This window comes from Saimiri boliviensis, chromosome 5 (assembly GCF_048565385.1).
Source record: "Saimiri boliviensis isolate mSaiBol1 chromosome 5, mSaiBol1.pri, whole genome shotgun sequence".
Lineage (NCBI taxonomy): Eukaryota > Metazoa > Chordata > Mammalia > Primates > Cebidae > Saimiri > Saimiri boliviensis.
In genome coordinates this window covers 4,205,408-4,219,177 of record NC_133453.1, presented here as the reverse complement: position 1 = coordinate 4,219,177, position 13,770 = coordinate 4,205,408, and the positions used below count along the sequence as shown (strand labels likewise).

Genomic DNA, 13,770 nt, shown 5'->3' with positions numbered 1-13,770 from the left:
TAAAAATACAAAAATTAGCTGGGTGTGGTGGCAGACACCTATAGTCTCAGCTGCTCAGGAGGCTGAGGCAGGAGAATCGCTTGAACCCAGGAGGCTGAGGTTGCAGTGAGCCAAGATTGCACCACTGTACTCCAGCCTGGCAACAGAGCAAGATTCAAAGAGAGAGAGGGAGGGAGAGAGAGAGAGAGAGAGAGAGAGAGAGAAAATAGTTTAATTAGGCCTTTCTGAGTGACACAGTAATGGGTAATGGAGGCTGAAATTTGGGTTTGTGTAATGGCCTTTGATATAGACTTCTTTAGCCAAATTAGGCCTAGTAGAAGTAAAGCCAGATTCTGGCTTGTGAAGAGGCTTGAGTTGGGGGTTGTACATTGAACTGTGGCTGAATAAAATCCTAGGGTGTTGGAGAAGTTGAATGTCTGTAGTGGGTATTTTAGTTTAAGGTTATTAGTTGTGAGATTAAGCTCCACTGCTAGCAGGAAGCCTCAGGTGGTTAACCTAGGGCTGTGGGCTTCAGGTGGAGTGGGCTGCTTGCTTGGGAGGACAAAGCAGGTTGCCGTTAGTGATGAGCAATCCGGCGAAGATGCTGCCGACTGTTAGCCGCTTAATGAGTTAATTAGGAAGAGGTTATTTCCATTAACAGTAACCAGAGTCATGAAGCAAGCTTGTCCTATTAGAGCAAAGAAAATAATACGGGTGGTATAGACAACCGTTAAGGAGGTGGCAATAAGAGTAACGGTTGGGGCATGATGTGTTTGTGGTTTCCATGCTGAGGTCTTTAGAGTAAAAGCCCTTGAGGAAAGGCATACCTGTAAGTGCAAGGCTGGTGACATTAAGGGAGGAGGACGTGAGGGTAAAGTCTTGAACAGTCCTCCTGTTTTTAGGATGTCTTGTTCATCACTGAGGTTAGGGATGATGGACCCTGAATATATAAATAATATAGCTTTGAAAACATGTGGGTTCAGATGTGAAGGAATGCGAAGTGTGGCTGATTAATGCCAACCGTGACTATTGTAAGGCCTAGCTGGTTGATACCATTTTGTGTTGGAGCACAGATTGCTGTAAATAAGAAAATAATAGCCCCCAGACATATTGGAAAGGTTTGGATTGATAGGTCATTTTCTATTAAAGCATAGAAGTGGATGAGCAGGAAAGCTCTTGCTCGAGCTGCCGTGCTGGAGTGGAGCAGGGCTGAGACTCGGGTTGGGCCTTCCATGGCGATGGAGGTCAAGGGCAAAGGCCAAACTGAGCTGACTTTCCTGCTGCTGCTGCTAAGAGAAAGCTAATTATTGGAAGGAAGGGAGTTGCGGGTGGCGTCTAGAATAAATGTTTGTTGACGTTTTCATGTGTTGGAGAACAGGAGGAAGCTAAGATAGAACCAGTGTCGCCAATGCAGATATGCAGAACTGTTGGAGGGCGGCGGGTTTAGCATCTGCTCACCTGCACCGTCAGCCAGTTAGTAAGAAGACATGATTTTGGGCCGGGCGCGGTGGCTCAAGCCTGTAATCCCAGCACTTTGGGAGGCCGAGGGGGGTGGATCACGAGGTCAAGAGATCGAGACCATCCTGGTCAACATGGTGAAACCCTGTCTCTACTAAAAATACAAAAAAATTAGCTGGGCATGGTGGCACGTGCCTGTAATCCCAGCTACTCAGGAGGCTGAGGCAGGAGAATTGCCTGAACCCAGGAGGCGGAGGTTGCGGTGAGCTGAGATCGCGCCATTGCACTCCAGCCTGGGTAACAAGAGCGAAACTCCATCTCAAAAAAAAAAAAAAAAAAAAAAAAAGAAGACATGATTCTTACACCTTCTCATCTGATAACGAGCTGAAAGAAGTTGTTGGCGGTAACCAGAATTAATATTGTGAGGAGGAAAATAAGTATTTGAAAAAGTGACTCATGTTAGGGTCTGAGTTTCTATATGAAGAATTCTACAATAGATCAGGTAACGAATAGTGCTACTGGGATAGACATTGTGGAGAAATGCCTAGTTTGAAGCTTGGTGAGAGTTTGAGATTCTGGACCGTCATTCAATGTCAGTTGGATATAAGGACTTCTGGTCTGTGTATACGAACATTGTTGTGAGACTCATGATGAAGGCACATGCCATAGGTGTTTTTATATCATTTGCGTGTTATGAACCTTTTTTGCAGGGGTTGGCTGAGGTAACACCAATCGGTAAGATGAAGGGGATTAGGGCTGTTACAGCAGGGGAAGAATACTTTCATTTGTTACTTTTATTTGGAGCTGCACCGATGTTTTTGGTTCCTGAGACAAACGCATGACTCTAACCCTTTGAAAGTTGAGAAGGCCGTGTTGTTAGGCATGGGGGCATGAGTCTGCAGCCCTTGCACAGACTGTTAACAGGCATCTATTGTTAGATCCACAATCTAATGTTTTGATTAAACTATAGCTACAGCATGCAAGCCCCATAATAATTTTAGGGCTTAAGGGTAATAGGAAGAGAGGCGCAAGATGTATCTGTATTAATGTATTTTCTCATATAAAGGAAGGTTTAATACTGTTAATGTCATACGTAAGTGTCCCTCATTGTGTCATGATTAGCATATTTAGGGAGTAGAGGGCTGTCATTAGTAGACTAAGTCCTAAAAGCATAATGATGATATTAGATCAGGAGAATGTGCCATAGTCACAAAGAGTTCTCCTACTAGATTAATGGTGGAGGTAAGGCAAGGTTAGTGAGATTTCTTAGAAGTCATCAAGAGCAGTGTTTGAAGGCCTCAAGTAAGTAATAGGGTTCAGCTATGGACTCACTCATAGTTTGAATTTGCTAGGCAGGATAGCAAAGATGAAGCGAGTCCGTGAGCCATACTCATTAATTTTCAGTACTAATCATCATAGGTGCTGTCGGTGGAAGCCATGGGTCTCACAGGCAGGCAGTAAAGGTAACCACTGGCACTGAGCCAGGCCTAGGCCCAAGGCCGGCTTCATAGTGAATGCCTGAACTCCACTCCCGGGCATCTCCTGGGCTCAGGTAGTGCTGAGCCAGAGCTGGGGTGGGGCTGGGTCCACTCAGGCTGGCCTGAAAACCCTTCCAGGAGGAGGGGGAAGCAGGGTGGATCCTGGAAGCCAGCAGCCAAGTGGTCTCCAGGCCACGGGTCCTGCTCTAACTGGAGGCTGGCGTAAGCGTGCATTTCCTGTGGCCTCCACCCCCACTCACAGTCACACTGGAGAGGCGCTGTGGCATATTGCTTCTTGAAGGTCTCAGGACCTCATTTCCTTGGAGACAGTGACATAACACAGAGACAGACCCCTCTGCTGGAGGGTTGTCCAGACTACAGCCAAGGAGCTGCCAGGAAGCCCCCACCTGCCCTTCGGATCTACAAAGATTAAGGTGTACCTAGTTAGTAACATGCAACCTGCTCCCAAAAATACCTGCTCCCGTGTCCTCGGGCTTTGGTCTCTGGGTGAGTCTGAGCCCCCGAGGCTGTGTCAGAAGAGTTTAGGTCCCCTTGTGTCATGCCTGGTCCAGGGTGTCATTGGGAGCCCCAACACCGCATGGACGCATGCAGTAGGCAGTCAGTAGGGAACAAATAGGCAGTACATGCTTTAGGCACAGCCTTTGAAATTTAAGAGAACTGAGTAGCGGGGACCAGGGTGGATGGGGGTCTAGTGCTAGGTCAGTCAAGTGACTGGAAAGTCTCAGGGCTTGGATTGAAAGACCCACATTCCAGGCAGTGGCCCCTCCTAGTAAACCCCACAGAGGAGGCTGATGGCCCTTGTGCTTAGTCCCTCACAGATGAGTCCTGCTCAGAGAAGGCAGTCCTCCAGAAGGCTGAGGGCCTGGAGGAGGCTGACACTGGGGCCTCTGGGTACCATCCCCGTCCAGAAGAGCAGCCGACACACATCTCGCCTTCCGGACACGGCGCCCTCGCTGAGCTCTCCCTGCCTGGAGGCTCCCGCGGGCTGGCCCTGGGGACTGCCGCTGCACTAGGTAGGTGCCCTTGGCCAGGGTCTTCCTGATGGGCTCGGCATGCGGGAGGGGGTCACTGAGAAACAACCCCACCACCCTGACCTATGCCAACACATGGGCTGATGTGAAAGACCCCTTCCTTTGTCAGGACGTGCAGTCCCAACAAACGCTGTGGGCCCCTGCCCTCCCTGGGTTGTGTGCTTCCCTGTAACTCTCAGAACTTCCAGCACAAGGTGGCCAGCTCACAGCTCCCTACTGCTGGCCTGAGGTGGGGACATGCAGGCCTCCCTGAAATGACTAGAACCACCACTCAACTGACCAACCATCCTGGTCTGGGCAAGACAGGTGTCTGGGCAAAATGGGCATCTGGGCACTGCCACCGCGGCCCAGAGTCGGCTCAAGGCTGTTGATCAGGAGATCTTTAAGCACTGAGAAACTAAATCTGCTTAGCTTAACTTTGTTATCAGTTTTGCTTTGAAATGAAATCCCCAAATCTCTCTTTTCCGGTACCCGAGGGTGTGTGTACCTTGGGTCTAGGAGTTCACACGCCCCATCAGAGCGGAGCAAGTAGGGTGGCAGCAGCGGCAGCTTCCCCAGCCACAGCGAGCGGCCACGTGTGGGAACGCCGTCTGCTCTCCAGCTTCCCTCTTCATTGTATTAAAGGGACCATAATCTCATGGCCCTCATGCTGACAGGGACCTTGGAGGTTTGGGGAGGAAGGCAGGGTTCTACTTTCCCCAAAAACAATGAATAAATGATTTGGCCAGACCATAGGATCCAGACCTGGATGGCAGTTTTATTTCTTCTGTGATCTCACGTCCCCTGAGCATGTGGACAGGAGGCAGTCTGGGGAGAGGCCACGAGAGCCTGTATCGTGCTGGGAGAGGCACCTTGGAGGCAGGCAGTTCTGAGTTTGGAGCCTGGCTCTGCCAGTTTGCTTCACTGGTTCTCACATACGTTCCTTTGACATCTCAACCTCTCATATGCCGAGCATCTTACAGTGAATGTGGTAAGAAAAGGGTGTGCTTGAGTCTCGCTGGCAGCACTGTCTCTCTCTTTTTTTTTTTTTTTTAGACAGTCTTGCTCTGTTGCCAGGCTGGAGTGCAGTAGCATAATCTCAGCTCTCTGCAACCTCTGCCTCCTGGTTTCAAGTAATTCTCCTGCCTCAGCCTCCTGAGTAGCTGGGACTACAGGCGCACACCACCATGCCCGGCTAATTTTTGTATTTTTAGTAGAGACAGGGTTTCACCATGTTGGCCGGGATGGTCTCGATCTCTTGACCTCGTGATCCACCCACCTTGGCCTCCCAAAGTGTTGGGATTACAGGCGTGAGCCACCGCACCCGGCCACTGTCTCTCTCTCTTAATAGTGCAACATCCAATCTGCAAAGTCTGAGATCCAGTGAGATATGCCATGCTGGCAGAACAAATTACTTAACCTCTGGGCACCTCCATTTCCTCATTGTGCAAAAGGGGTTAATAAACTCACCCCATTGTCATAGGGATTAAATGAGATGGCTGAATCTGTTGACTACATAGCAAATTATCACAAATGTAAAATGTGGCTTAAAACAATGCATTTATGACCTCATCCTCATGGAATCAGGCGTTATTTGCAATTTGAAATTGGGAATCACGTTACTTTGCTTCGCAAGCATGCAAAATATGTCCACTCTTAACTCCCACCCATACTGTCAGGCGAAGGCCTCTTTTTTCCTGAAGATCTTTGTGTGTGATCGTGGAATCGGCTCCATTCTTACTGTGACTTTGGAACCTCATCCCTGTGACATCAGAGGGACATCATTATGTCTTTATTTTCTTTGAGCTCTCCTTTTTCTTCACTGGACTAAACACGTCCATTGGCTTTCAGCTTTTCGCTCCAAGTAATTCAAACCCACTCTTGCTCCAAAGGGCCAAATGTCATCAGGAAGGAGCAGCTGCCCCCGCAGTACTTGGCCGACGTGGATACCTCTGACGAGGAAGGCATCTGGGCTCACATGGCGGCCTCCCATCATTCCAAGCGGAGAGGCCGGACGTCCTCTGAGAGTCAGGTAATGGTGGCTGGAAAGGCTTCCATCTTGTCGTTTCTTTGGGTGGAGTCTTTTCGCCTCCACACCAAGTCGCTTTAGAGAAATTAAAGCTTTGAATACTTTTAGGGTGTGAAATTCCACAAGCCTACTTAATGGAGATAGGTCACCACAATATTTTTTATGGAAGTGAATTCACATAACAGAAAATTAACCATCTCGGTATGGTTAATAATAATTAACCATAAAATTTAAAATAGGGTTTCCATGTGATCCAGCAATTCCACCTCTTGGTTTATGCCCCCAAAACTGGAAAACAGGGACAGAAAAAGACATTTGTGTCCCCGTGTTCATGGCAGCATTTTTTGTAATAACCAAAAGGTGGAAGCAACCCAAGCATCCATCAACAGACGCATAGGTAAACAAAACACAGCGCATACACAACATGGAATATTATTCACCCCTGAAAAGGAAGGAGATGCTGACACATGCTACACCATGGATGAACCTTGAGAACATTATGCTAAGTGAAATAAACTGGTCACTTTGGACAGAGACTGTATGATTCCACTTGTCTGAGGTTCTTAGTCAAATTCATAGAGACAGAAACTATAATAGTGGTCACCAGGGGCTGGGTCAGGGGGGTGGGGAGTTGGTGCTGAATGGGCATAGAGTCTCTGTTTTGCAGGATGAAGTAGTTCTGGAGATGGATGGTGATGGCAGTTATACAACAATGTGAATATACTTAATGCCTTGAAAATGATTAAAAGGATAAAGTTTTAATATGGTATTTTATAATTTAAAAATTTGAAAGAAGTAACACATATTTTATGGAATTTAGGAGAAAATAAATAATCTTTAGTCTTCAAAAATATTTTTTAGTTTTGTTTTTTGATTTTTGTTTTTTTGAGACATAGTCTTACTCTGTGGCCCAAGCTGGAATGCAATGGTACCATCTCAGCTAACTGCAAACTCTGCCTCCCGGGTTCAAGCAATTCTCTTTCCTCAGCCTCCCAAGTAGCTAGGAATATAGGTGCACACCACCACACCCAGCTAATTTTTGTATTTTTGGTAGAGACAGAGTTTTGCCATATTGGCCAGGCTGGCTTCAAACTCCTAACCTCAGGTGATTCACCCATCTTGGCCTCCCTAAGTGCTGAGATTACAGGTGTGAGCCACCACGCCCAGCCAAAAAATTAACTTTTAAGGTATACAGTTCAGTGACAGTGCACTTACAGTGTTGTGTAACCACCACCTCTAATTCACCCCCCAAAGAATCCCACACCCATTAACCAGTTACTCCCCAATCTCCCTTGCCCCAGCCTCTGACAACCAGCAGTCTTCCTTCTGTCTCCATGGATTTGACTATTCCAGACATTTCATGTAAGTGGACACACAGAGGACATCTGGCCTATTGTCACTGGCTCCTTTCACTGAGCAGAATACTCTCCAGGTCCATCCACGCTGTAGCATATATGGATGCTTCATTCCTTCTCGTGAAAATACATATTTTATTCTCAATCAAGTATTATATATTTTACAAGAGGAGGAAATAATCTGGCCAGTATGTGAAGCCCTTAGGTTTTATTTTTAAAAATAAAAGAGCAAGACTTAGCTCACTCTTAGACTTAGCAGCCTCGCTCTGTCCCCCAGGCTGGAGTGCAGTGGCGCCATCTCAGCTCACTGCAACCTCTCCCTCCTGGGTTCAAGCGAGTCTCCTGTCTCAGCCTCCTGATTAGCTGGCATTACAGGCACCTACCAGCATGCCCTGCTAACTTTTGTATTTTTAGTAGAAAGGGGGTTTTACCATGTTGGCCAGGCTGGTCTCGAACTCTTGACCTCAAATGATCTACCCACCTCAGCCTCCCGAAGTGTCGGGACTGCAGGCGTGAGCCACCGCACCCAGCCCTTTAGCAGGCTTTATATAGGCATTAAGAAACTCTGCTCATAATACTTAACACCGGTTAACTTAGTAGAATCACTCAGACTGTACACATTGACTTATGAAATAATTAATCACAAGATTTATTTAAGTACCCTGAATTCCCCTCACTGCATTTAAATGATTCTGTTGAGTCAGCTGATTTCTATTTGAGCAAGTTCATGTTACTGGGAGAAAGGCAATATTGTTTCATCTGAGAACATCACGACCACTAGATTGTTTAAGGCAAAGAAAGACACAGGCTATTCATGTCTCTGTTAGAGCCTTGACTCCGGCATTGTAATCATGGGATGGGGGCTGTTCCGTCACTAATGTCCCTAGAGGCACGAAACCCAGAGAAGAGGGAGTGGCAGAGCTCTGAATGGAGACAGGAAGCGCAGCATCACCAAGGCTGGTCTCGGGCACATCTTCTGGAGCCTGGATGAGTGTAGGTCTAGCTCCATGGGCACAGTGGTGCCTGGCACAGAGCCCCTCCTCCCTCCTCCTGGGAGATCTGGGAAAGGAAATGCCTCTGCGGAGCTTCCCTTCAGGGCCTGTGGGCTCTGGGCTGTCAGGAGGGAGGCTAAGTGAATGCTGAGCCTTGTCAGGAAAGGCCTGGAAGCGGCAAGGAGGCAGAGGGTGCACGGCTGGGGTGCTCGAGGGGCAGGCGAGCTGGGCGGGGCACGAGGAGGCTGTTGTGCAGGGTCTAGGGTTTCTCCAGCATCCTGGCCCTTCAGTGCACAGGACTACTCGAGATGAAGCATCAGCCAGCTCTACAGCCACAGGGCTGCAGAGCCCCGTCCCAAGGCAGTCACTAGGCCAGCGCTGGCTCAGGAGTGGGCAACGGGGAAAAGGACCCAGTGGCCCCAGGCTTTTCTGAGCCCCCATCCAGCAGAAAATCTGTCCTGCGGCTGTTCTCACAGGGCCAGACCTTCACACGCGTGGTAGGTGAGGGGTTCTTCCAACCTCCTGTCACTTCGCTTCTGCACCCAGAGAAGTGATCTGCGGAAAATGAGCACCAGAATTTCACAAAGAGCCTTTCTAGCATGGCCCTATGGGAAATCACAGGGGTTTGGGTTCTAGAATTGGGCCAGTGTCCACGGGACAGAAGCGTGCAGTTTCTGAACTCGGCATCTCTCTGGAGTCAGTGCCCTCGGCTGGCTTTTTACTGTACTGTCATTTAGAAGCTTCCTCAGCCCTGGTCTGAAAGTTTCTCCTGCACCAGCTTCCTTGAGGGCCCACTTAATCTCTGAAAGAAGCACCCCTGCCCCATCCGAGCCAGCATGAAGGCCCTGAGAAGGTCTGCGTGAAGACTGCTTATGGTCACTTCACCTCCTGAGGCCCGCAGTTCCTGAGGCATACGACTCCTTTTATGTAACAGCAAGTAAGGCCCTGATGCAAGGAGGTGTTCTTTGATTCAAATCAGGGAGTGGCTGGCTTGGCCCCTGCCGTGTCTGTCCTGAGAGGACTTGGAAACTGCAGGTGTGCTGAGCTCCGGTGGGACTCAGGGCAGCCCCAGGGCCACAGCGGTCACGCCTCCACACTTGCGGTCACAGGTCTAGTTCTGTGACATGGAACACGCACACGTCGGGCAGAGCAACTTCATGGCTCACAGACAGGCAGCAGGACCCCCAGGCTCAGGGAAGCTTCGGGAAGGGTGGAGCCTCGGAGGCAAGCGCCCCACGTCAGACAGCAGCTGGGGGATCCCAGAAAGCCGACTCAGCCAAGTCTGTCCAGGGACCTGTGGCTGCAGCGAACAGTGGAGGACCAGGGCTGCCAGGACAGACCTGGGAAACCGGGATCACTGGGCCGAAGGAATCCAGTTCTGGAGCCTGGGCTCTGGACAGTCCACACGGTTCTTCCTGATACCAGGGGGTGGCTTTCTTGGCACATTCTACAGTTATTCCGAGAAAAGGGGAAGAGCCAACCCAGCCAAGTTCATCCAGGGACCTGTGGCTGCAGGGGGCAACAGAGGACCAGGGTGGCCAGAATAGAGACCTCTCTGGTGAGGACAGGATGGTGACCTCCCCAGTACGCCCAGGATGGAGACCTCTCCGGTGTGCCCAGGATAAAGACCCCCAGTGCGGCCAGAGTAGAGACTTCCTCCATGTGGCCAGGTAGAGACCTCCCAGGGTGGCCAGGTAGAGACCTGTGGCTGGCTGAGCATCTTCCAGCTTCCTAGTCTGAAGACAGTAGGATGGAGATGAGAATCAAGTTGTCTATTTTCAGTGAACCTTTAATTTAGCAACTTATTAGCCTTTAGTAAAATACACATCATGGTATCCAACCCTGCTGAAACCCATTATCCTTTATTCCTGCTTGGAATGATTCTCACGTTCATGTCTATATATCCTGCCTCTGGAATTGTTTCTCTCTGTGTGTTCCTATTAGCTTGTGTTTACTTTGTCAACCCTAAATAATGAGATTCAGAAAATATGAGTAAGTATTAATATGTCAAGTTTATCAGAACGAAGGCTTGACATGGCCACCCGGAAACACAGGCTCCAAATGCGTGGAGTCCAAAGTGGACTAGTGAAGGTCTCACCTATGTAGAAATTTTAACAGGATCACAGCCTTGCGAAGGAACAGAGACCTGGGGCACCCTTATCTCTGATGCTGTTTGGTCTTAATTATTTAAAGGAGGATTTAAAAAAAAGGTAGAAGTTAACCTCTTAAACCCCTCTTGGGATCTGGGAGCTAGGGTTATCTCCAGGGATGTTTCCATTTCAAAACCACAGTTCCCAGGTGGAGTTTTGAGACTGGAGGGAGGCTTTTTCGCCATTATAAAGATTTACACATATTTGGAAAAAGCAGCGAAAGGAGCTCTGGAAGAAAGGGGGCAGTGGGGCGAAGTTCCCTCTCTATTTTCAACAGGTGGAATGAGCACCTGATTTTTGCCAGCGTGTCTGCATTCGTGCCCACACCACTTAGGCGGTCAGGAGCAGAGGAGGAGCCGCTGCATCTGCACTGTGGGCTTGTCTGAAAGGGGCCTAGCGCTCCCGGAACCAGGGGGGCATCATACTCATTGTTTCTGTGTTATCACCTCCTCGGTGAAGGAGCCTGGACACTGCCAGAGCCTTGTCAGAAAGCAGGGTGCTGAGCTCACCTCCCGCTCTTCCCTGCAGACCTCCCCCTGGCTCCCAGCTGCCCCCACCCACCTTTAGCTCCTGCCCACCTCCCCCGACCCCAGCCTCCTCCACCCTGCTTCCACTTTCTCCTCGTGGGCATGTCCCCATCTCTTCCACTCTGGATGTGACATTTCCCAGAGACGGTGTCAGGTGCTGGCTGGGGGACCGTTGTCCTCTCCTGAGTCCCCATGTGTGCCAAGCCTACCACTTCTGGGAGACAGAGGCTGTCTGCTGAGTGCTCTCTCCCCAGAGTATTGATCTCTGCTTCTGCAGATGCTCAACGGGACCAGAGGCCTCAACAGAGGCCCCCCGGGTCACCGTTTCTCTGCAAGGTTGTGATCCTGCTAAAATTTCTACGTAGGTGAAGCCACTAGTCCGCTTTGGACCCCATTTGTTTGGAGTCCGTGTTTCTGGGTGGCCACCATCAAGCCTTTGTTCTGATAAACTTGGTATATTAATACTTACTCATATTTTCTGAATCTCATGACTGTCACCAGTGGCTCCTCAAGGCATGGGCCAAGGTCTAATCGAAACCCTAGTGTTGACATTTCTCAGCCAAGCATGCTCTTCGGGCAGATTTGCCCACTCAAAGCCCTTGGTGCTGTGAAGATTAAAGTAATTATGGACCAAACAGTGCAAACGCATCTTAACACCCCACAAGCACCACCGCCCTCTTTTAAAGCCAGGTGAGCCGTAAACAAGATAATGGCAGGAAAGATGCATCTGCTGGGCAAGGAAGAAAACTAGAAAATTGATTTCTCATGTCTCCGTCTGGGAGCTAATAGACTTTGGGTGACTCAAGAGTCTGGTGACTCAAGGGATGAGCAAGTCATACTTCTGGTCCATTTAGGTTGTCGCCTGAAGGGCCTTGCCTCCCAGCCCACGAGTGACCCAAGGCTCTTACTAGCTAATGACTGTGAGTTTGATCACTGCGGCATAATTAACTGATGTCTTCCTGTGCTGCTCAGTATCGGCGGTGACAGTGGCTGTCCACAGTGATGACACCATCACAACCGTCCAGATTCAGCTCCTTGTCCTGCTGAACTCAGCTCCTCTCCTGCCGCTTTCGCCCTCCCCACTCTCCCCTCTCTCGGTTTTGCTCCAAGGTTTTGCTTGGTGTTCCAGAACTCTTGGTGTCAGAAATAGGTTTCACAGTTAACCTTCCCAGGCCACGTCGTGGCTGGTGGCCTTAGCTCTCCGTCCACTTCTTGGGAATTTGGTGCTTCCAAGGTGGTGGGTGCCAGAGTCTTGCTGGTGGGAGCCAGGGGTCTTCTGCCCACTGTTTCTCTCCTTCTGCTGCAGATCTTTGAGCTGAATAGGCGTATTTCAGCTGTGGAACGCCTGCTGACCCACCTGGAGAACACAGTTGTGCCTCCCTTGGCCAAGGTAACACCAGGGGCTGGGCAAGGAGAAAGAGCCCCCACAGCTCCTTAGCTAAAGGAGGCTGAGGTGTGACATGGGCTTTTAGGAGAAGAGTTTCTTGAGATTTTGCTGTTTGTAAGCTTGGGTTCTGTGTGCAGTACTCAGAGGGCCGGGTGATTCCTACCACATATCCTGAGTGAAGTCATCTGTCCCATCCAGGCCTGCCACCACCCCTCCTACCCAGAGCTTGAATGAGAGACAGCTTGGAGGGTGCACGGGTGTAACAGCCTTCCCAGGGGACATAACTGGAGATGGGAGGAAACTTGCTTGGCCCAGCAGCTCTGAGGTCCAGCAACCAAAGCAGAAGGGAGTCTCCCTCTGCACCACGTTTGTGAATGTATGATCGGCACAGCGTAGCCCGCCATATGCAGCTGTAACAAAATACCACAGACTGAGTCATTTATAATGAGCAGAAATGTATTTGGCTCATGGTCTTGGAGACGGGGAAGTCTAAGATCAAGGGGTGGCATCTGGTGAAGGGCCTTCTTGCTGTGTCACCATGTGGCACATGGTGACAGAGCACAGGAGAGACAGAAAGCAAAGCAGGACCGAACTCTCTTTTATAACCACCCTGGAATGAATAACAAATTCATTCCTTCAATAATGATATTAATCCATTGATGAAGGCACAGGCCTCATGACCTAATCACCTCTTGAAGGCCCCACCTCTCAACACTATTGCACTGAGGATTGAGTTCCCATCACGTGAACTTTAGGGGACACATTGATACCACAACAGCGCACCAAGGCAACCTGATGGGGAGTAAATAAAACAAACCATGGCCTGCTGTGAGAGTGCACGGGCATGTGTGTGTATGTGCTTTTGTGTCTGAGAGACAGGCAGCTAGACAGCTGGGAGTGCAGAGGGAGGGGGGCCCAGCCCTCCATTCCAGCTGAGTTATAGCCACACACCTAGCACCTGGGCACTGAGATAAGGAGATTCAGAAAATACGATTAAGTATTGAGTTTATTGGAGCACAAAGTTTGAGGATAGCCTTCTGGGCCACACAGACTCCAAAGGAATGGGATCAGTGCTCCAAAGCAGAGAATTTAAAGTTTCACTTATATAGGCAGAAACAGAAGTTTCTCAGTGTTACAGCATTTTCCATACAAAGCCCATAATTATGTTGTAGTGGTTCATAGGTTACAATTTACTAATTTTGAGGAAGATGGCTTGAACACTCCACAAGTAGGGGTAACGATCTCGAGGGGGTCTCATCTCTGGCATCTCTCGGTCTTTCCTAATCGTCTACAGGAAAAAGCAGAAACAAGGTGCATGCTGCTTGATTCAGGCTGCATAGCTGCTCTCAAGGCTCCCGGTGATTTAAAGTTCCAGCAGCTTTAG

At 49.4% G+C, this 13,770-nt stretch overlaps 1 protein-coding gene across 8 annotated transcripts in view; it reads left to right on the top strand.

Annotated features, from left to right (window-relative positions):
• Positions 1-13,770, top strand: part of MLPH (melanophilin) — a 69,911-nt gene that overhangs the window by 32,645 nt on the left and 23,496 nt on the right. For 6 of the 8 annotated variants that reach the window (XM_074398805.1, XM_074398803.1, XM_074398806.1 and 3 more), the window contains 3 exons: positions 3,745-3,949; positions 5,839-5,978; positions 12,306-12,389. In XM_074398805.1, the coding sequence (XP_074254906.1) occupies positions 3,745-3,949; positions 5,839-5,978; positions 12,306-12,389 (429 nt within the window). The remainder of the gene's footprint in view (positions 1-3,744; positions 3,950-5,838; positions 5,979-12,305; positions 12,390-13,770) is intronic. The other 2 variants (XM_003936748.4, XM_010347228.3) reach the window with 1 other exon arrangement.